Below are 23636 nucleotides of genomic sequence, written 5' to 3'. Positions count from 1 at the left end.
CTTTTTACTGGCAAAAATTAGTTGGGTAGGCTATGCCCTGATGGGAGATTGACTGATAAAGGAGCCTTGGATTCCCAGCTTTAAGGGCTCCAAGTTGTAGTTTGTGTTAAGGCAGCCCTGCTGCCCACTGCAGTGTTAAGCCTTTCCTGAAAAAGAGCTGATATTCATCCTTTTATATGACTGATATTCTTCCATGAAATGCAGTAATTTCAGAGAACAGGGAATCGAGCCATTCTAATTTAATGTGAACAAAACTGTTAATAACAGAAATTACAGTTTTGTCCAAGCAGTAAAATTCTGCAGTCTGTTCAGAATAAACACACAGCGTGCTCTTGTTGCAGTCCAAACTCCACTTTTGATATGTGAGAAAGAGAGACCACAATGGTGAAAGACAGAACAAAATTTAAGCCAGAGATATGTTTTGACCAAAATGTTCTCACACTTGCAAGAACTGAGACTTAACCCACATCCACGAAAATCAGCCGGGAGTTTGCTGGCTAACTCGCTTAGTTCTCTTGAAAGAATTAAACAGATAACATCTGGTCTGAACTAACTACAAGGATCCACCTATGTTCTCCCACACTATGCTTAGTAGTCACTACTTCAGAGACATTATTTACCTCAAAGTAAAATTAAAAGACAATCATGAAAACAGTATGCAGTAACTATTTCCTCTGGAGAATGCTTGCACAGGTTTCAGTTATCTGATGAAGAGACATGACACGATGATGCAGGAAGATACACTAATTGCTGTCTTTACCACAACCAACTGCCTGCACAAAGAGTGTTTTACTGAGCTTAAACAGACCTGAGGTTCCACAAGCTGGCAGAGAGGAGAGTTCATCTTTGATGACAGCTCTTGTTGTAAATATTGCCATTTATTACCCATTTGGTCCTTTGGAGCTAAGGTGGGATCAGCCTGCTTGCTCTTTGGATCAGATTCTCCATTGCTGTATTGAGAAAACATTGTTAGAATGGCAAACACTGAAGCAGAATAAGCAAAATTAGATTTGTAAGACTTCTTGTATAAGATTAGTTTCTATTGCTCCTACCCCAAAACCAGAATGAAACCAAGTGCATGTATGATCTTTAACCCAAACTTTGATACATTTCTTTGGGCTTTTCCCTTCTCATGAACCATGCTAGGAGCCTGCTTGCAGCCTTTATCTCTGAAATGACAATATGGGAAGGATAGTCCTGTAGCAAGTCTTGGTTCCATGCTGGAAGGTGCATGATCCCAATGCTCCCTTTTCAAAGATGCTGCCTTTAAACCTGGTTGGGTATCATCATGCATTTGTACAGCAAAGGCTGTGAACAGAGACATCCAACTTGCCTCCAGATGGGCCTGCTTCAGCTTATGGCAGGTGTCAGTCCTGCCTGATTATCAAGACTGACTCTAAACCCTAGAGTGAGCCCCGCATGAAGGAGGCTGTCACATAAATGAGACTCCATTTGATGGCAGAAATCTCCCAGCTTCTGCAACTGTTCTTCTAAAGGCACACATTCCTGCACCGAACCAGTGGTGCCACTGCAAGTTTCAGCAGGTTTAGACAGTTTTATATCACTGAATCTGGTAACTGATTTTGTTATTTTGTACCTTGATTCTAATTTCTGAGTCACGTTGTCCTCAAACTGTGGCTGCATTTTTTCCACACACGACTCGATGAAGTCAATGAGGCTTTTCTGCTCAGCTGCTTTTACTTTCAGATCCTGTGCACAAAGAATGGCATGAACAGTAAAATCAGTTATGTGCACTGTATTAAACTGAAATGATGATTGTGCTTTTCCAATCACATTTTACGTGAATTCATTTAGCAAAGAAAATAAGAATACATCTATCAGAATAAAATGCAGTTTTAATAATAACTGTTGATAACTGTTTTCTGAAAACTTGTGGTTTTATGGGATATATTTCTGCCTGAGCCAAAGTTTTAAAAGCAAAACCCATCAGTCAGAAACAAATTATGCACATATGGAAATTTAAAGGCCATTGATGGCCATCCTTATACAGAGGAAAAGACAAGGGAAAATGGGAATTTGCTCAAATATGAGGCTGAGTTCCTTTAGCTAAAAAGAGAGTTTCGAGTGAAAAGTGAGCAATTTTAGCAGCTCAGGCTGGATCATCCTTTTTCTCTAACTTTTTTCTAATAGCATGAAAAGGGCAAAAGCTAATTTTCAGTTAGCAAAACAGAAGTAGTTTACAGAGCACAGAACATCACAGGATTTTTTTTATTGTGTTAACAACAGCCTTAAAGTCATTGTGAGTTAGCCCACGGGAAAATGTTCAGAAAACTTTAGCTTCAAATTCATTTTCAAAAGCAATGTCAATATATAGATTCAAATTTCGTAATACATCAGAGCTTCAAGGATAGGAAATTGGAAGGATGGGTGATGCCATCTGAATCATTATGATACAAGGCAAGTGTCAGGGTAATATCCAGCTTCATAGTATTACTAAACTTTTGGACATGGGATTTTAGGGGTGAGGTCTTTCTCCAACCTGAAAAACTCCTCTAGTCTTGGAGGAGAGGGGTGGCTGAAACCTACCCTTGACAGACTTGATCTCACAGTGAAAATTGCATCAGGTAATAAATACAGCTGTCCCCACATCCACCGGGGACGTGGAGCAGCCTGGATCCTGGACAGCAGAATTACCTGTGGGTGCTGGAAACCATTGTGACAAACAGGCAGCCGTTCAGCGAGGGCAAGCTGGGGCGTGCTGGAGCCATCTGAGTGTAGGATCTCAAAGGGCTCTGGGTTGACCCTCTCTCTGTTGTGAATCTGTAAAGAGAGATCCATTGTGGGAATGCTTCCAGAATTGACAAGAGGGCAGAATCCACAAGTGCAGTTTGCGGACTGGCAAAAGCGGAGCTGTCTTGGACTTAACCATACATAGAATGAGCAGTGCCTGAAACACAGTTGCTACTCTTGCAAAGATTTATGTCCAGTTCCATTTACTGAAAATTTGATCCATTCTAACCTGCTGCTAAAGTCCTCACATTTCTCTCCCTGAGAGTTACAAGGCTTATTTTGTGTTTCCTGTTAGCAGATTAATTGATGCTAATCCTGCATTCTTATTGTTTGACCAAATTGTAGGGATGCACAATTTATGCTTATAAATTTGCTCGTGCACCTGGATTTTCTCTCTGTCTGTGCTCACAGAGATATTTCAACAGGAGCCTTTACCAGCACTAATTCTCTCCTGGGCCTTGCAGGCTCTCATTTAGGCTGTGCTCCTTCCAGCATCATAGGGACTGTGGCTGCTCTTACACAAACACATCAGGTGGGCTTCTCTGGCCCCTTGCACAACAGAGTGGGAATTAGCTCTGCAGCTGGGAGTTACTGTCTCATCCATTGGGAAGCTCAGGAAAGGTGAGCTGGCAGAGTCACTGCCCTTGTCATTTATGCATTCTTCAAAGAGAAAGTTACCACTTAAAGGCCTCTCTGCTGTGATACTGTCACAGACAAATATCATGGCATTTTAAAGGCATTTAAAAAAAACCAAAAGAAAATAAAACCCTTTATATCCTTTTCCTGTACTCCTTGAAAAATCTTGACCTCTGTCACTGAGCACTTAAAGCAGAAAAGATGTTGTTCAGAGACTCATTAAAAATCCACTGCTAGCTGCAATGTACTACAGTACATTAAAGCACCATGACTCTCTCAGTCTTGCTCTGCATAGCATTCATATGCTTTACCTGCTCTTCATCGTATTTGTCTTGAAGCATCATCTGGACTATTTCCAAATTGCATTTTACTTCCTTCAGCTTCCAGGAAAGAGCCTCTACCTCATGCTGGCAGTCTGCACTATCTCCATAATCCAGTAAAGAAAGGACCTTTTGTTCAATCTCTGATAGCTTCACCTAGGAGGGAGAGCAGCCAATTATTCATTCCTAGAAGTACAACACTCCTTTCCTCATAATATTCTGAAGTCAATGCTCACACTTCCCCTGTCTGAAAGAATAGAAACATACAGGCAAAAAGAGAAATAGCTGCAACGTCCCTAGATTTTCTCCAATATAGTATCTTTTTATTCCGAACAATTAAATTTTATACAGTTAGTCTTAAAACTGTTTCAAATAACAGCCTCTGCAGGAAGTTATACTAACTCAGATATGGAGTAATAAAAGAGGAGAGCAGAAAGAAGACTTCATTTGGATGCAACCAAGAAGACAACACACCCCAATGGGGGAGAAGGAGGCAGTGCACAGACTGATCACATCACCCTTTGGGAGGAATGATGCTGAATTACCAAAACATAGTAACATTACCATGTGTCAGCCAGGCCATTGCAAACTGTTGGGATCTGTTTTTTGATTCAAGCTGGCGTGAATCAAAGCGCATCTCTGCATTACTTTAAACTCATGTTTTGAAGGTGAGCGTGGAGACAGGTACCATGACTCAACTGCAAAGTAATCAACTGCAATAAATTAACTGCTATACATCAGACATCCATATCTAGAGACTTTCTGTTTTGTACTATGTGTATTTTTCTGTGTAGCTATTGGCTAAGTTAAAAAAACCTCTAGCCCCCTCCCCAAGTTCATGTCTTAAGATTGAGCCAAACTGGTAAAAGCTGACAGGAATTCAGCTATGCTGACAGCTGCCTGAAGCCTTCTTGTTTTTACTGTTTGGAACTACCCTGTTGAAACCTACGCTGACACAAACCCTGAATGGGATCCAGACACAGCCAGCTACTTAAGTGCATTCAGGATCCCACAAAGTTCAGCACCCGAGCACTTAGCTGAATCACAGCCTAAACCCAGAGGCATTTCTTGGCATGGACTCAGTTCCTATTAAAAAAAAACACCCAACAACAACAACAAAACAGTTGGAAATGTCTTCTAATATTTTAAAATAGGGACATTTTGGTACTGGTTCCTTTATGGTGAGTGAAGTTTGTTGCTTTAGGTAGACGCAGTGCTTGAGGAAACTGGTACACCAGACTGGCACTGCAGGGAACTTCAAAGTGGCATGCTTGTAAGCTTTCTTTTAATCTGCACGCTAGAGTAAAAAGCTGCATGTCAGGACTCCCACCCACCCCAGCCTCTCATGCCAGTCCTGTTTTCCTCCACCCATTTTCACCAATGGGTACCACCCACTCTTTTCCTTCTGCTACCACTGGGACTGCCTGAGCACTACGGCAGTAGGTCCAAATATCACCGTTGCTCACACAGGGCAGGGGAAAAGCCCCCGTCTTTCTACCTATGCTGGCAGCTTTTTGCAAAAAGTGCAAAAGAATATACCGGCTTGGAAACTATTTTATACCAGTCTTTTAAACCACTCTGACAAAAATAGAAAGTGAAAATGCAAAAGAAAAAAAAAAATTCCATTTTTTGTAGCTGATTTATCATGATTGAGACCTATGAAAAAGTGTCTTTTAATAGAGGATTCAAACTATACTGAGCCCTGTTTCTGAAAATAATTCAAAGAAAAACAAAACTTTAAAAATACTCAAGAATTCTACCTAAATCCCCCAGATGCGTAAAGATCCCAGGTCTAAAAATAGGTATTTTAACTAAGCCCATGGAAAGCTGCACCTGAAACTGAAGCCAAGTGGTTACCTGTTTTCTGCACAGTGTAACGAAGCCGACTAAGAGGGGAGAGGAGAAGCAGTAAGAGCAGCTTTTCTGCAGACCTGCACCCCAGGGAAGGGCGACTTGTTTGGATGGCAGCAGCAAACTGACCGCTCCCTCTTACCTGGTAATCGGCAAGCTGCAGTTCCACCATCTGCTGCGTTTTGGGGCTCTGGGGGTCTGACCTCAGGGAGAGTTTAGTTTTGTCTAGCCATTGTTCCAGCTCAGCAACCTCGGCCTGGCACACCTGGAGGATCGTTTCTGGCTCAGGCCTACTGCCATCCACTGCTTCCTTCGAATCTCCCGCTTTCCCTCGAGAGCCCTGGATGGCGTTGGGGACAGGAGGCGGCTTGTCACTCTGAAGCAAAGCATATGAAAGAAACGTGGTTATCTATCCAGTTTTTCTTTCTTTCCCCTTCCCTTACTAGTGGGAAATGTTTAACTTTCACACTCACAGAGCTCCGGAACAACTCTGCCACAGTGTTCCCAGATTAAAAAAAAAAAAAAAAAAAAAGAAGGAAAAAAGAAAAAGAAAGGGAAACTCAGCAGCCAGGCGATCTGGGATCTGGTGTAACAGGTTTCCAGGCAGCGATTTGCATTTGCACAGGTATACCTGAACATACAGGAAGTGGAATGACTCACCATTAACCAGTTCTCCCCTGAGGAGAGATGTTTTTCTGTGGGAGTTAGATGTAAAAGCAATGCAGTTTAAAGCTGCAAAGCAAGCTGTTAGGCAACACTTACAAGCTACTTGCCTGTGTTCAGTTCCAAGAGTCAAATATGCTTTATTCAGGCTCTAGGTCACACAGAAAAAAATGGTGTATTTTTAAGTATGTCTTGTGTAATTCTTTCTTCTTACTTGCCCTCCTTTAAGTAACAATATTGCACACTTCCGTAATAAGGAAAAGTCTAAAGTGCTTGGAGATATCAGCAGTTGCTTGGAAGGCTGTACAGGTCTGTATATACCTCCACACATGCAAATACTGGTACTAAGTAAATCAAGCACACCACCACAAGAACAAACTACCTGTACACTCCCACAGCTCTAGAGCATATCTTCAAGCAACTGAGATGGCCAGTGGTAGTACACAAGCTCCATGTTAAAATGCAATTTGGCAGAAAAACAGAGAGCAAAAATGCATTGTTTCAGCTATCAGTGTCTTACTTTAATCACTACTGGTTTTGTTTGCCTCTGAGATAGTATGGGACAGTGCCATTAAACACAGAAAGTAAATCTGAGTATACAGATCCCAGAGCAGTCTAAATATTTCTGTTGAGGTATACGTGACATAAGAAATAAAAAAGCACCAGTTTACTTCAACCTCCACCTGAAATTTCCAGCTCTAGTTCTCAGTCTGTCTGTTTTAATTCATTCATTTAAATAACCAAACATTACACATCTATAATACTGTGCATGACACCCTTTCCTCACACAGGTATGTGTCCATAAGCATTTAGTTTACACTTACGGCTTGCTCTGCCCCTCCCTAGCTAGACTTTGTTACCGCAGTGAACCTTATCCCCTTCCTCTACAGGAATAGAAACTCAGAGGTGCCCGAGTCAAATTAGTTGAATGAAACAAACCAGTATTGATATGTCTGTTCGTGCACATGTCATCTGTTTGTGTGCCAAGCCTGAGACCATGGAGTGGACAGTTACCATGGCTCAACTGACAAAGAAAACAATAGCATCATAGAATCCTAGCATGGTTTGGGTTGGAAAGGACCTTCATCTAGTTCCCCTGCAGTGAGCAGGGACATCTTCAACTAGATCAGGCTGCTCAGAGCCCCGTCTAACCTGACCTTGAATTTTTTCCTCATCCAGTAATGCAAATGTTTTTCTGAATCCTAAATTATGTTTTAGGCTGCTATAACTGAATTTGGAAGCAGGTAGATTTGCATGGGAGGGACAACACGCCAGAGGAGAGGAAATTTAGCAATCACTAAGATGGTAGGAATGATTTAATTTTAGGATGCAGTTAAGCTCTAAATACTGAACATAAATATAATGGATTTAATAAATCTCTACACATACACACATCTCTAAGGAAAACAAATAGATTTACCATGTATAAAAATAAATGTCTTCCTGTCTCCAAATAGTAATTGATCTTGTAAATAAACCATTTAACAAAATAAAAAAAAAAAAAAAAAAATCACTACAGGGAGTTGTGTAGCATATGGAAATGTCACAATGTAGCAAAACACTGAAGTGGAAAAGATGTTGCAACCAAAAAAGCTGTCTGGTATGGTTTGAGGAAAGAAGACCTTCTCTAAAAAACCTGTCTATGGGAGCAAAGGAGGATGCTGGCTCACAGTCTGACAGCACTCTCTCCACAGACCACAGAGTCGCTGTGTCTGGCTCAGGAAAGCGCTCCACTGAACTTTTGTATCACTGGGTCTGACAGGCTGTGAGTGCCCCTGAAGGCAAGCCGCTGACAAAACACAGTGGTGGCACACAGAAGGGCCAGGAGGGCATATGTTCTCTTGTAAGGCTCCTTCCTGGAAACCCAAGATGTTCAGCTGGAGGTTAAGTCTCTTGAATACAGGTGTCTAAATTCCCATTATTCTCAATGCTCAGCTCAGCCTAACACAGACAAGTAGAGCAAGCTCAGCTGAACCACTTGCTGTGCTTGGATACTGCAGTGACTACATCTCCTGTGGCTGCCAAGGGAGCTTAGACGTGACCTGCACATGCAGAGACCAACAGCATCACAGCATAGCAGAGAGAAAAAACAGAGATCCTGAATACAATTATGTCATATAACATCCTCACATGAGGCTATTTCTTATAATACCAATAGAGAATATATTGTGCGGCTGTCTGAGTTTTAATAGTTTGCTATGGGTTTTTAACTATAAACTAAAGGTTAAGCATGATGGATTAAGTCAGGGGGGATGAGAGACAAAGTGACCTGGTGGCCTGCTCCTGCCCCAGGCAATGATGGATTCTTTCTTCTTCCATGCTCTAAAGCCAAGAGCAGAAGCTGCTCTGCTACCAGTCTGCTTCTCCTGGCCTTTCCGGAGCACATGTCTGTCTCCAAGTGCTCTTTTGTATATAACCTATAAGCTGCTGCCCACTCTTCCCTTGGCCTGTGCATGCCTTCCACAAAGCAGCAACATATAGGAGTGTCAATCTCCTTAACTTCTCCTTTAACTGCTACTTAAAAATCCCATAGTTGATGTATGTTTACATCACTTGAACCCCTCCGTTCATGCCTGTATGAATGCCAGCATATTACTTCCTGAAAATACTCCATTTTGTTCCCTAGTAAATTGCATTTTCAAGGAGGAAATCAAAATGTATTTATTATCACCCAAAGCAGCAATATGAAGAGGCCCACAAAGGGTTGTAGGTATCTTGCCATATCATAAACACTGCAACAAACTCAACTAGCATAACCACAACAAAACAGGGCCTCTGCCCACTAGGTAGGTTATACAGCGAGCTCAGAAGGTCACCTTGTTCAGCCTACTTCAGGCCTTCAAACTCACCATAGCCTGACTGCCATCACCCGTGCCAGGGCCTTCAGTGCTCTGCAAAGTTTGTGTAGAGGTTTCCTCACCATGTTGATTGTGTGATTCCATTATCTCATCAGCATCCTGGAGAGAGACAGGCAACAGTGGAAGTATGTGTATCATTATTAGTGTAGATGTGTAGTGGTGTAGATGTAGCACTTAGGGACATGGTTTAGTGGTGGACTTGGTAGTGTTAGGTTTACAGTTGGACCTGATGATCTTAAAGGTCTTTTCCAACCTAAATGGATCTATGATTCTACGATTATTGCCTTGTGGTGGTAGAGAAGCCTCAAAGGGCAGCAGCCACTCAATCTACAGCGGTTCTGGCCCAAGAGTATTCGCAGAGAGAAGTTCTCTTATGCCTGTAACATCAATATACAGAAACAAATAATTGCAGCATTATCAAGACACCATGAAGAACAGAGCAGAATGCCACCAAAATTGTAGCCGATTGGGTGTCTCAGATGCCGATTTTCTCATGTACAAAGAGAACTTCTTCCACAAATCATCCCACAACAAAATTCACATTTTACAGCCTTTCCAGGAGTTAGTGATACAAATTGCTGCAACCAATGTGCATTTCTATCTTTGGGGTTTTTGTCAAGCTACAAGAAATGAATATAGAATCAAGGAATCATTTAGGTTGGAAAAGACCCTTAAGGTCATTGAATCCAACCGATGTGCGCAACACAAAAGGAGATTTTAAATGGCAAGAGGTAGTGTGATATGGAGGATGAAGGACCTGAATAAGGCCATCATGTCCTGCATTTCTACAGTTCTCTTGCTTTGAAGACTTCAGCAATACCTAGGACTTGTGCAGGTCTTTTTCACACAGATGAGTTCCCATCCCTGTGGAGATAAGCCTGAGGGCATTACCTGAACGATGCCATCTGACAAGGTACCAGAAGACCAGGAGGTTGCACTGTCTTCCTTGTGCCTTTCATCACCTCTTTCTGAAGGCCAAAAGCTCGCATCTTTCTCCGTGGCTGTAATTCCCTTTTAAAGCAGTAACAGCTCAGCATTAGCTTGTGAACAGGAAGCTCAGATATTCCTTCAGGCAATGTATATTACTGCAAATCTTTAGTAACACTTTGCTCTATTTCTGCCTTGTTTATCTTTATTGTGTTTCCCAAATCCCACCTCTTCCCTTGCTCTATAGTTCTGCTGCAAGATGAATGGCAGCTGGATGATACTGATAGTTTTCTCTAGAGACCTCACAGTGTCCTCATTTTTTTCTGCACTATTTAAAAAAAAAAACAAACAACAAACCCAAGAAACAATCTTTCTCCTGTCCTGTCTCCTAAAAAGTCCTGTATGTAAAGAAAACTGCACCAATGAAGGTGTGGAATCAGAAATCTTGAAACTTAAGTGTTTGGATCAGAGTAGTAAGACACCACCTCTATCCAAGCTGTTTGGACTTCTTTGCACTGTCTAGCCATGGAGTTTCATCCTTGCCTTGCCTAAGGCAACCCCTCCAATATTCCATCACCTCTTTGACACATTTGCTTTTGATTCTTGTGGCCAGGATGTCGCAAAAAGGCTAATTAATATCCATAGTGAGGACATCAGAGAAATTGAGATTCTTCAAAACTTGGTTGAGGCCACAGTCCCTCCCAGGAGATGTAGATGTCAGTAGCTGGTCACTACCAGCCTGGGCAGTCTGTGAACTGCTGTGCAAGTGGGTAGCTGGGCTACAAGCTCACCAGCACTTCTGCACATTCCTGATTTCATTCAAATACATCTCGTTTAGTCCATAGGGTGCAGGAAAATGTGCAGAAGGATTCATGGATTTTTTTTTTTTCCCTGTTTCCAAAAGCTGTTAACTTTACCATGAAGCTTTACTCCCAGCTTTGCTCCTCTGCAGTTCACCTGGGCATTTAGATTCAGAGCAACCTGTTGAGCAGTGTCTCCCAGTTTCTCCCATTCTCCCAGAAATCTCTCTTAACTTCATTCGGAGTAGTCTGATCATGCCCTTTTTTTCTTAAGCTCAAACATACAAGTCATTTTAGTTGTTTTTTTTAAGTTTTAGCACTGCAGTGGCTGTCTAATTCTGTCTGAACCCTACCCCACATATAATATTGGTATTTAGGCCCATATTTTGCCACTAACACTTCCATAAAGGGGGTATTACTGTATGTCCAATCCCACCAAAAGCAGGATCACACATCACAGAATGAGGTGCTGTGTAATATTGGTATTGTAATAGTGGCAGGCTGGCTTGAGTGCAATGTCTTAGTATCCTGGCGTGACAACAGATATTTCAATTTGTTCTGAAGTATTTTGGATTTACACATTTTTCATAATTTCTTCTGCACCAAAATCTTCCATCTTACATATACAGCTGTATATATAAGATATACCCTGAACTCACCTTGCTGTGGAAAGAACAGTCTTCTGATTCTTCATCTAAGGAAGGTAGAAGAGACATCATTCCTCTTTTTTTCGACTACAAAAATACACACAAAGAGACAGACCAATTATTCATGACAAGGACAGTAAAAGCCTCTCCTGCCTGTAAACCAAAAGAAAGTTACCATTTGGGGTCCACTTTTGGAGAAGCACTGAACATCTGCCACCCTACATTAAAGTAATTGAAATCTGCAGGTATTAAGCGCCTCTGAAAATTGGGACTTTTCTCTATGCTGTAATGTTTCAACATTACAGCTATAATTGGGACAAATTTCAGTTTGCTTCATGAAAACAATCTACCAAAAATCTCAGAAAAACTGATTATCAGCAAAACTATACATCGAGCATTTTGCTGTTGATTGCTTGATGTGAACTTCATGTTGAGTCTGCTCATACTAAAAAATAACCAGAGGCACACCTCTCTCCCACCTTCTCCTAGACATGCATCATACTCAGTCTTTCTAGGATCATTTAGAAGTACAAAGGGGAGGAGAAGCAGTATTGATTCACAGCTGCAGGGGTGCTCCTCTGTCACATGCCACTCCTCCTGGAGGAAGAAGGGTTATTATTTACCTTCTCTCTTCAGCTCTCAGGTAAGTGATCACAACGTGGTGCTCCACTTACCTGCTGACCAGAAACATCAGTCCCAATCAAATCACTTTGTGCTAATACAGAGGTTGTGGGTTCATCTCCTGATTCGGGCACTTCTTGCTGTAAGCGCTGGTGAAGCTCAGACATTGAATTCTTCATCCCGGTAAGGATATCTTCCTTTCTTTGGCACAGCTTTATGATTTCTTCTTTTACAGCTTCCATTTCTCCCTAAGGAGCAACAACATCTGTAAGCATCCATTTTTCTTACTTAACCAAACAGTAATGTAACAGATGATACCAGTGACGCATCTTACTGGGACTCGGGCTATTTCCCCTTTTTCCTTTTTCTGGGCATTGGGACAGTTCCCCATTGTCACTGCAGGAGATGTCCAGACACATGTAAAACAGTAGCAACAGATTCAGCTCAGGACAGCACTGGTTGCCTGTAATGCAGAAGTTGCTAGTCTGGAAGGAAATGTGAAAGGCTGGATAACTAATTCTAACTAGGTCCTGCATAGCTATGGGATACAAGTTTCCTTCAGGACAGAGGGAATGTGGCTAGGTTACATTACTCTGTGTGTCAGAGAGGGTGATGTTACTTCCAACTACCTTCTCTGGAAACCTGACACAAAATAGCCTTGATGAGGGCAAAGACAGCAATGAGGGTAGCTCAGAGCTGAGTCTTCTTTCCTGAAGCTGGCCTAAAAGAAGGATACACAAACTATTTGGTGGGTTACAGTGACAAAACTATCCCATGTCTTTGAATGTAATATTGGGAACAATGGTCACCAACGAAGTACAAGGAAAATATTTAATGTTCTGAAGGGATTAAACAATAACCCAAGTAACTCTGCACTAACAAAGGGGGAAATAAATCTGTCTTGGTCCCCTCCCTGGCCATGACTCTTGCTCTAGTTGGTGTTCTGCCATTAGAGCTTTCTGCTAGGATCTTTTCTTACCACCCAGGCTTCAGGTGAGCAAAGAAAGGACAACAAATAACAGAGTAAGACAGGGCAAATAATAAAATGCCCCACTCCCTTCATTACTGAAAGTGCTAAAGCTCTTTGAAGCATTGTTGCTTGCTCAGAAAACTGAAATGTGGCTAAATATCCCATTGCACACTGGGCTCAGTCCATCAGAACAAGCTTTGATGTTAGGCTTGAAATCCACACCATGCTCTATCATGGTGTGAATAATGCTATGCAAATAATAATCCAGGACAGATGAAAGCAGTAAGACTGCTGGTTTTGTCTTGACTACAGCTTCTTCAGTTAATAATGCTAGTGTGGCTGCATGACAGGGAAGGTGGAGGCAGGAACCCTAGCACATGGGAACTCTGCTCAGACAAGGATGTTTTTTCCTTTTGTACACTCAAAAACACAAGGTAAAATCTTCCAAAGGTAAAGAAAAAGTCATTGGAATGACAGCCATCCATGATAATTTGGCATATTTTTATAAATGTCTACTAAGAATACTAAGAACAGTATTTTTATTTGTTTCATTGCAGGAGGAGACTTTACAGCATACATTTACCAGCTTCTGCTTTGAAAATTTAACTAGCCAAAAACTTTCTCAGAAACCAAATCTTTACTAACATCACTTCTTCATCTGAAGCCCTCAATAAGATGGGCAGTTCCATTGTCCACTTCTATTCAGGAAATGCTACAATTGTGAAATAAGTTTTCTTCTAAAACAAGAGCCATTAAACAGAAAGTCCTACACTAAAAGACAAAAACAAGTAAGAATCAGGAAATGAGTCATGCTTAGTACTAGCATCAAGGCTCCAACATCCAACACAGGAGAGCAGCTACATACTTAGGAGCCTACTGAGTGATTATAGTTATTAGGCAAGTACAGTGTATGTGTATTAACTTTATTGTGACTGACTGCAAAAAGCTGAGCATTTCAGAGGCACTTTATAAATAGTTATTACACTTAATTAGTCATTTCCTGACTTCTGCAGTGCTGTCCTTAAAACACGTCTTATTTTTGCATTAAATAATCAATTCATCGATTACAGAAAACAGCCAACTGCAGGGAGAAAAGCAACACATGTTTATCAGTTGATGAAAACACAGTGTGGCAGTGAGGATGAGGAAGGGAGTCTAAAGAATCTAACCCTAACCAGAACCACCAAAAGTACCATTGCACAGTCAATGATCAGAAATGAACTCAGTTCTCTCCTTATGCACTATCCCAACCTGCTACTTCAGCAACATTAGCAGGACACTTAGCACAGGCAAGCTATCAGTGCTGCATATTGTTTCACCAAAACAGCTGTCAGCTCTCATGAAAACAGCACTCTAAATTTTCCCTAGAAGTTGATATAGGTACAAGTGACACATCAAAATAAATAAGGAGTATATTATGAAAGATATACCCAATGTGCAAACTAATATTAATTGCAATATCTCTTGGTATATGTCAACTTACATATGCATAGTCACACTGTGGCATTCAATTGCCTGCTGGACTGTGGTGGGGAGGGGAAGCACACTGCTATTTCTTAGTGCTCTGCATCATCATGAATAGTGTCAGTCAGGACAAGTAACAGACATGACAGAGAAAACAATGAAACCCACCTCTGGACAATGAGTCTTCTGAGCCAGTGGTTGATCTTCATGTGATATTTCAACCAGGTGGTTCTTTAAGAATTGTTTCAAATTTTCAATTTCTTTCTCACATTCTTCTGTTTTCTTTACAGCTTCCTGTAAATAGTAATCCTCATAAATAATTTTGAATTAACTAGTACAGAAACAAACTAGTCAGTAATGCAACAAACTTGAATGGAGGAGTACTGAAGTCTCCTTTGCATCTGTAGTTACATGGAAAAGAAACTCTGTTTGTTCTGCTAACTTTGCACAACCCTATCCTCACTAAGTTTATTATTCCCTTGCGAAAGACAAACAAACTGCTCTATCTGTAAGTCGAAGTATGGTGGGGTATTCTGCCTAGGAGCACATCTTTGTTTACTCCACAGCAGAGTTATGAATTTGGCTATAAAATGCAAATGGAGCATATTTAATCACATTCACTACAATTTAGAACAAGTTGGAAAAAAAAAAAAAAAAAGAGAAATTACAGGGTTTCATATCAAGTTAGAAAGCCTACCTGGTTTTTATTGGTGCTCAGGTCTTTACTGCCAGCAAGTTCTGCACTGAGCAAACATGAACTGTGCTGTACACCAGGCAGACACTGCAGCTCAGAGGATAAGCCAACCACAGTACCTAACAATTTGAATACTTTCTATAAAAATGATAAGTATTTCCACTTTGTGTGAGCTTCCTCTTCTTGCATGGCTTATAGGAAAACATATTATATGTTATAAACGGCCAAATTCACTTTTACTCATTTGACAGTGACAGCAAAATCTCATCAACCCCCATGCTTTACTGTTCATGCAAAAATCAGCAGTCTCCCCACAAACATTGCCCATGTTTGTCAGCCACAGCCTGTCACAATGTCTCAGGTAATTAAGAAATTGTTACATCTACAGATCAGAATATTTTGTGAAAACATCTAATTTGCAGAACATTTGGTGGCTCTGTGTTTTCCAACCTGTGGGCTGAGAACCAAAGAATATCTAAGGACTATTCCTCAGATGTCTGCAAAAGGTAATGAAGAAAATGCAGCCTATTGCCAACAGGCTTGAACTTACTCTGCTGACAGCAGCACCTGAACTGCCTGACAGGTTGAAAAATCTCTCTGCAAAGCGTGCACAGACTCTGCCTTTCAGAGCAGAGTCTCTCCTGCTATGAACACTAACAGTGCTGTTTCTTCAGTCAGTTCACAGTAGCACTCCCTCTCAACAGAATACAAATTAATAACATTCTAAATGATTTTTTTAACTACTTACAAGTTTTAAAAGGAAGAAAAACTATTATCCCCACTTGAAAAGAAAAAAAAAAAGCCAAACTGGAGAGGAAGATATTTAATTGTGGCCTATAATACTAATGCCATAGCTAAAACATCAGAGGAAGAGGAATCTCCTCCTGCTCAGTTTTAATGAGAAACTAAAACTCCTTCTAAAAGACAGATTCTCTTACCCATACCTTCACTTTCACATGAATAGGACTGTTTAGTAATAGGTAAAAGAATATGGATATTTCATATACAGACTCCAGTGTCTTCTGTCACAGGACAGTATGTGAATAGAGCCACTTGCCTGAAGATAACTCATCTGTTCCCTGCCTCCCATTGAGGGGCAAAAAATCTTATTTTATCCTTAATATAACATAAATTATGCCATATATATGGGACTGAATCTCTTCCTAGAAGTGTTGCCTCTCTTTTGAGTTATTTCCTGCTTAACATTTGCTCTTTACTTTTCATATTGTGGTGATACTAGAAGACCTACCCATGGAAAAGGCCCATGGCCTGTGGTGTACATGCAGGCAGGCATTGTAATTGTTATGGGAGAGATTACTGAAAATGAGCAGAGTAAATCATGAAATATGCAAATACTGCCACTGTCTTGCACAGAAAACTGGTAGAAGCAGCTGTGGCTTCCAGCTCCTCTTCCTGATGACGTTATTTAGGTAGTGATAGGTGTGGTACTTGACAGGCCATAATAAAATACAGAAGGCAACATTCAACACAGATCTAAGTCACCTAAAATCCTGCCCCAAAGCATTTACAGTACCTATTACAGGTTTTGTTTCTGTTATACTTTTTCAGGTGTTACACTGCAACTTAATTATATAAAAGTTACTAAGTCAATATCCTATTGCATCACAGATAGCAAGATATGGGCAAACACATCCAAACACTAAAATTTCAAAACTAATCCTCAGGAAAAAAATAACTATGTATGTATTTGTACAGAAAGCTTACCTCCCATTTGCTTTCCTCTCTATTACCTCCCTAATGCAGCACTCAAATTGCCATCCTTTAATGGCTTTACCCTTTGTTATGTCTTAGCTGGTACTGAACTTGTAGTACTGCTGCTTTTAACCCATTCAACTGGACTGGAGAATCTTTTTTGCACAGTTTGATACCCTAGCTGCCAAGAATTGCAATTTTTCCAATCTTTTTTCTCTCAAAGAAATTTCACTCTGCTACAGATTGTTGGATGCCTATAAGATAAAGGAAAATGCTGAGTAAAAAAGGTTACAGCTGTTTCAATAAGGAAAAAAATCTAAACCTTGACCTAATGCTCTACATAAACCAGTTAGAAGTCTCATGATAACACTTCATAATTGCAAAGCACCCTGTTTCTGATGGTTTTAAAGTGTTTTGAAAGTTCTCAAGTATTTAATCTGGTAACTCTCTGAAAAAGGTACATTTTACCACATCCATTTTTCAGACATAAGAAATTGTATGGACTTTAAAAAAAAAAAAGACAGTAGGGATTATAAGGATCTCACATAGTCATTGCTTTTTTCTGAACTCCAAGCATGCATTAGTCATGTAGCATGTTTGAGTTTTTCTCTTGGTGTGGTGCTCTTAATTTCACAGACTGAAAATCAAAGAATGGAGATTTAACATTTTAGCTTCAGCTTGTGTCTGCCTGGCCTCTGAAATGCCCAGTAAGTTACATCTTCTAAAGCACTCTGCTTTACTCTAATAGGTTTGGAAAACCAAATGAGCAAAAATATTGTATCATTTTTCTAGGTGCTGCTATCATCCTGTGGAGAAATGGATGGGTCACACGAGAATTTTCATACCTCTGCTGATGTGGGACCATGCATAACCAAACTCCAGATTCCCTTCAAATATATTTACCCTGGGCAGTGGAGCATGACACAGATATCCCTGAATTAAAACCTTCCTGAGCTGGTACAACCACATTGCTCAGTGAAGTGCTGCAGAGATACTACTTCAGGTTTGGAGCCAGCACAGCTGTTTCATAACTCATACTGCCCATGAGTTATGATCCTGCTGGCACTGCCCTGTCCTGCAGCCATATGTCACACTAATGCTGTTTCAAAACCTGGTCTGGCCAACACATCTCCAAGCCCCCTGTCATATCCTTGCATGGGACCTTCTGAGGGCAGGAGTTGGCCTGCCTCAAAACAATGAATTAACCAAGTGACAGTGGTAGAAAATGGTCGTTTTCCTAGCTCACTGATTTGGGAAGATCATCTTTAGTAAAAGACTCTCTGTTATTAATTGTCAGCAGTTTCTATCTAATGGCTGTCAACAAAGAATTTCCACAGTCTAGATAAGTTTAAGGAATTGAACGTTGCAGATGTGAGCACCTACATATAACACTGGACTTCGATCATCAGTTGTGCAAACCTGGGTCATAAGACACTTGTGCCTTTGATTCTTCTAGAACATGCTAAAACACATGGTGTCAGCTGTGACTGAACAGGAAAACTGAAATTAATTTCAAGCCTATCCAGCATGCCTTGTTGTAGTATCAAAGGAAAAAAGTATCAAAGGAAAAGTATCAAAGGAAAAAAGCAGAACAAAAAATTCCCCAAACCATTACATAGAAGACACAGTAAGAGTACTGTATGCCTGTAAAAACAATATTGTCTAGTGATCAAAATTATTATAAAATAAAGGTGGTTTAGGTGACAGTAAAAAAACCCCTCAAACAATTACCTCTAGTAGGTCATTTTGTTCCTTGGTAATTTCTTCTAATTTCTTCAATTCTCTCAAGAGTTGACTTGCTCTTTGGAAGACTGAGAAAGGTTGCATTTTCACCCCTAGTAGCTGAAGTGCTTCTTCATAGGACTGTATATGAACAATGGTCTTCTGCATAGGACCAACATGGTCAAGTATAACCTATTAGGATATAGGATAGATGATGGATGTGATACTGAGTTGGAAAAATTAACACTGAAAATTTATACTACTGTCATGATGTGCAAAAGTTCTCCTTTGTGAGTTTCCCATTTAAGAAGGAAGGATATTTTAATCTTGGAATAAACCCATGAAAATACATGGTGAGGTAATCTAAAGCAAGAGGAAAATATAATTTACATTTACAATTCTTCTTTTTCTGCATATACATAAAATTTGCATGGTGACAAAGAAGGGTCACATTCAGATTAGTTACTATTTTACTAAGTGTGCCATTTCGAAGTAGCACATCTTTGGCAGTGAAGAAGTTAAAAAAGTGGTGCAAACCCTTTGATGCCACTCTAGCCAACTCTGGTTTATCGTTTTTGTGCTGCAAACCAGCCATGAAATGTCCTATGTTAAAGCTAGCCATTTTCTGATGGTCCTGTAAACAGTCTTATCAACATAGCTGAGATGATGAACTGGGACAGAAGCGAGGAGAAACCTTTGAAGATGGTTTTCCGGTCAAAGACAGCACTTCATATCACAACACCCCAAATGGACACGCAGTTTACAATCATCTTTATCAATTTTGGATAACTGAAATATGCAGTTTCATACCACAATACATGTTTATGGAAAACTCAGTGATCAACTTAAGAAAGACAGAATGGCAATACCAGCTCACTACTTCTTGATTCTCCTAAAGAAATATGAAATCCTACTGAGACCTCATTCTGCTGGGAGCTTCAGAAGAAGAAAAAACAAAACCAAACCACATATGGGCCTTTTAATCACTAATATTTTTGTTAAGTTCCCTCTCAAGAAGATTTCATTGTAAAAGGCCCCATTTGGAGTAGAGATGCTTATTCTCTCATTCATAAGCAGGCTGCATCAGGAATTTTTTGTTATTAGCATAGTATCCAGGCTTCAATTTAAAATAAGGATGTAGGTGAACATCATTTTCCTGAAGAAATATTACTGTAGTTTTTCTATATAATGTAACCATTACAAAATTGTTCTCTGGAGAACAAAGCTATGAAAGGTATGATGATATTTTTATCCCTCCCTTGAAACTGAACCCATGCTTTTTTCATATCAGTCAGCTAACAATGCGGACTGCATGTGGTATAAAAGAAAAGATACCATAATGCTCTGCTTTACTTAAGCACAGAAAGGAGAACCATCTGGACAAGGTATCTTTGCACTGAAGTCCCTGCATGATGAAATGGTTTTACGATAAGTCACTCCAGCCTACATTTCCAGAAGCATCTGCTAAATTTTGGCTCCATTTTTAGAAAAATAGGGCCTGATTTTCAGACTTTCAGATTACTTACTGCTTGATGCTAAGTGATGTGCAGAAAGTGTCTCTGAAAATCAGGCCATAAATTTTCCAAAACTGGAGACACTCAAATATGGCAGGTATGTCTGACAACACATGCATAAGTTACATAATCAAGTTCTCTATGGGCATGTTCTCAATAGCGCTTTAATTTCAAATGTTTTAGTTCAGACAAGGACTGCGCTTCTGGAAGAGATGTCCCAACAGTCTCACTTTAGGGTTTACATTGTGCAATTGTCTCGGAGTGTACAAACTGGATTCCTTTCAAATGAAACTAAAGCAGAAGATACTCTCCAGAAGTGCCTCTGAAGAAACCCAGACACTAATGGATGTCCATTCTGCAGAACAAGCTCAAAGTTCCCAAGACACATACAACACAGACATCAGGTCCTCTGCACCAACTGTTTTGCCCTACCAATGTGCTCCTCTTGGATTGCACTACTTGCTACTTTTGAAAGTAGCCGAAAATCATGGCTGAAGTAATATTTTCAATCTTTGGCCTGTGAGTTAGAATTTGTATGATACTAATATTTTGAAGTCATACACTAAAAATTTGTTCGCAGTAGTTTGCAGTCACAGAACAGCCTTATGCTTGTGAAAGCATATTTATACTGATTTATGCATAAATAGATAGGAAAAAATCCCTATATATAAGAGTTTTCACAGACCTGTCCATGTTTAAGTTGGTCTTTGGGAGAAAATTCTAACAGATCCTCTGATGACAGGATTGTCTTCATTTTGGCAATATCCTTCTCAAACACTTTCACATGAGATTCAATGGCATCCAATTCCTAGATTTTGGGAACAAAGAGAGTATTTGTAGATAGCACAGTTTAGAAACTCCCTCCAAAAACCAAAACCAGCTTGCATTTCTGCCTTTCACTTAAATTTAAAAAGAAATACTGAAAAACAAGTGCAGCATATGCAGGTCATGTTAATGGATGCTGCCAATCAAAAGGCTACTTATTACACATTATGTATCATCATAACTTCTGGAGGTCACCTGGTCTGTTTCAAACCCTGAATACAGAACTGAAATACCCTTGAAAATCACATTATAAATTTCCAGTAGTGACAAGACTGTGGTGATATTTATTAGCACAGGAAACTGATTAATTACACTGTTGGAACTTCCTTTATGTAGAGTCTTACGTCAGATGGAAAATGGATCCACAGAGAGTACAGCTGCTTGTGAACTCTCATGGAGACAGAGTCACAGAATAAATTAGGTTGGAAGGGATGTCGGGAGGTCTCTGGTTCCCCTCAGAGAAGGTCGTTTGGGGCCTGATCCTGCTGAGATCTGAGTGTCTCCTGGGATAGGGATTTCACCTCCCCTCTGGGCTCCTGATCTAAGGTTTAACCAATCTTACTGCAAAAAAAAATCCTTCCTTATATGTAGATAGAATTTCCTTTGTTATAATTTGAGTCTGTTTCTGCTCATTTTTTCTCTGCACATCCCAAGAAGAGTCTGGCTCTATCTTGTCTATCATCTCCCATTATGTAGCAGTAGACAGCCATAATATCGCACTTGCCCAGAGCTGTCTTCTCCAGGCTGAACTGACTCAGCTCTTCCAGCCTCTCCTCCTGCATCCTGTGCTACAGCCCCCCAGTCACCTTGATGGCCCTTCCTTGACTTGCTCCTCTATGTCTTTCTTACACAGGGAAACCTAAAACTGGGGACAGTACCCAGATGTGATGTCACAGGTGTCAAAAAGAAGGATCTCTTCCATGGACGTCCGGGCTGCACTCTTGCTCAGGAAGCCCATGATACTGTTAGGCTTCTTGATGGAAGACCATGCTGCTGTGTCATGGACAACTTGACCACCAGGACTATTGGCCCTTTTAGCAAACCTGCTTTCCAGCTGGGTGGCCCCCAGCCTATACTGGTATTTGGACATGTTCTCTCCCGGGTGCAGGACTTCGCATCTGCCTCTGTTGAATTTCATGAGGTTTCTGTCAGCCCATTTCTCCAGCCTGTTCAGGTGCCTCTGAATAGGAACCCTACCCTCCAGCAAGATAAGCCCTTTTAATTTGCCAGTCAGCAAGCCCTGCATTTCTCCTCCTAAACAAGGAGTTTCATCAATACTTCTAAACTTTACAACTTAATTAGATACCAAACACCTTCTGATGGTTTGTTTCCAAACAATTAATTTACTCACTTGGCACACCTACTAAAACCAGTACACTTTTTTTCTATACACACAATATAAGCTGCATTTCATAACATATGGTGAAGTTCTGACAAAAGGCACTTATAGGTTGCCCAAACTTACATCAGCCACATGCTGGATCTGTGGAAGAATCTCTGCTATCTCATTCTGTAAAGCTGCTACTTGATCATCTATGTCATTTAGCTGTTGCATTACACTGTCTGTTTCAACGACTGGTGTTAGCTCCTCCAGCTCCAAGTAAACACTGTGTAGAAGATTTTGCTTTTGCTCTGAGTCTTCCAAAGCCATCTGGAGACAAAGTAAGAGCTTAGTTTGATCCATCAATGGTGAACATGAAAGCTTCACAGAGGTTAGGACCGGGAGGAATCCGATAAAATTTCCTGTACGTTATTGACCATTGCATATATTCCCAAAAGCTTAGTTCAGACTAAAATACTTCACTCCTAAGGGAACCGAACTGCTGCATCCTGCAGGCAGAAAACTGAGAGACTGATACCATGATTTTAAGGGAATTAGTTAGAATAAGTCTACATGAGCATGACAAAAGGTATGAAGAGGAAGATTTCAAACTCAGAGAGAGGTCCCATCCCAAAAAAAGAAAAGTATGAGATCCTGGAAGATTCTTCTCCAGCTCCTGTGCCATGGTGAGGCTGATCCCAAATGCATGAACAAGACATGTCAGCCAGACACCTGAGAAGGGTTTTCTACACACCAGCCTGCAGACAGCAGATGTAACAAAATGCTCCAGAAAATATCTGGCCAGTTGTTCATGATGGGAAGATTCTTCCCATCTCCTGCAGCTAACTGGATGAGCTTTTGCATTAATGACAGCAAGTGTCTTCATGAAGAACAGTATGGGTTGCAAGAAATGCATGTGATCCCTTGTCTCTGTGGCATATGAAGTACCAACTTTCTTGGCCTAAGCCAAGGAGTGGATGTATAGAAAACTCGAATTTCAAATACAAAATTGCCAAAAACCCTCTTGGCACTTGCCTGGTCCTGATCTTCCCTGTAATATTACAAACATTTGACTCTTGAAATTACCAATCAGAATTGCCTTCAAAATACAGTGAGAACTGCCTTCCAAATCACAATTCACATCAAAGTTTCCATATAAAACACATACATCAAAATACCACTTTACCCTTTTTGGATCACATACAGAGGATACAGAAAGAACCATATATATTCAGGCAGTAAAAACTGATTATAGCCACACAGTACAGTAACAGAAGACAATCACACATTTTTGGAGGATACATTTACTATAGTTCACCACTTTCACAAGATAGATACA

General features: G+C 40.5%; 1 protein-coding gene across 7 annotated transcripts in view; it reads right to left on the bottom strand.

The window, feature by feature from the left end:
- The window catches only part of SYNE2 (spectrin repeat containing nuclear envelope protein 2), a 195642-nt gene that overhangs the window by 71949 nt on the left and 100057 nt on the right, over nucleotides 1-23636 (bottom strand). For 6 of the 7 annotated variants that reach the window (XR_012628988.1, XM_074869023.1, XM_074869025.1 and 3 more), the window contains 13 exons: nucleotides 22442-22627; nucleotides 20837-20959; nucleotides 18647-18829; nucleotides 14677-14802; nucleotides 12128-12322; nucleotides 11466-11540; nucleotides 9971-10090; nucleotides 9071-9178; nucleotides 5701-5934; nucleotides 3699-3863; nucleotides 2656-2781; nucleotides 1598-1710; nucleotides 809-950 (listed from right to left, as the gene is read on the bottom strand). Coding sequence is in view for 6 of the 7 variants with exons in the window: in XM_074869023.1 (XP_074725124.1) it covers nucleotides 809-950; nucleotides 1598-1710; nucleotides 2656-2781; nucleotides 3699-3863; nucleotides 5701-5934; nucleotides 9071-9178; nucleotides 9971-10090; nucleotides 11466-11540; nucleotides 12128-12322; nucleotides 14677-14802; nucleotides 18647-18829; nucleotides 20837-20959; nucleotides 22442-22627 (1896 nt within the window). In the remaining variant the exon portion in view is untranslated. The remainder of the gene's footprint in view (nucleotides 1-808; nucleotides 951-1597; nucleotides 1711-2655; nucleotides 2782-3698; nucleotides 3864-5700; nucleotides 5935-9070; nucleotides 9179-9970; nucleotides 10091-11465; nucleotides 11541-12127; nucleotides 12323-14676; nucleotides 14803-18646; nucleotides 18830-20836; nucleotides 20960-22441; nucleotides 22628-23636) is intronic. The other variant, XM_074869026.1, reaches the window with a different exon arrangement.

The sequence above is a fragment of the Strix uralensis genome, chromosome 4 (assembly GCF_047716275.1).
Source record: "Strix uralensis isolate ZFMK-TIS-50842 chromosome 4, bStrUra1, whole genome shotgun sequence".
In the NCBI taxonomy this organism is placed as follows: Eukaryota; Metazoa; Chordata; class Aves; order Strigiformes; family Strigidae; genus Strix; species Strix uralensis.
This window is presented reverse-complemented; position numbering and strand designations above follow the sequence as displayed.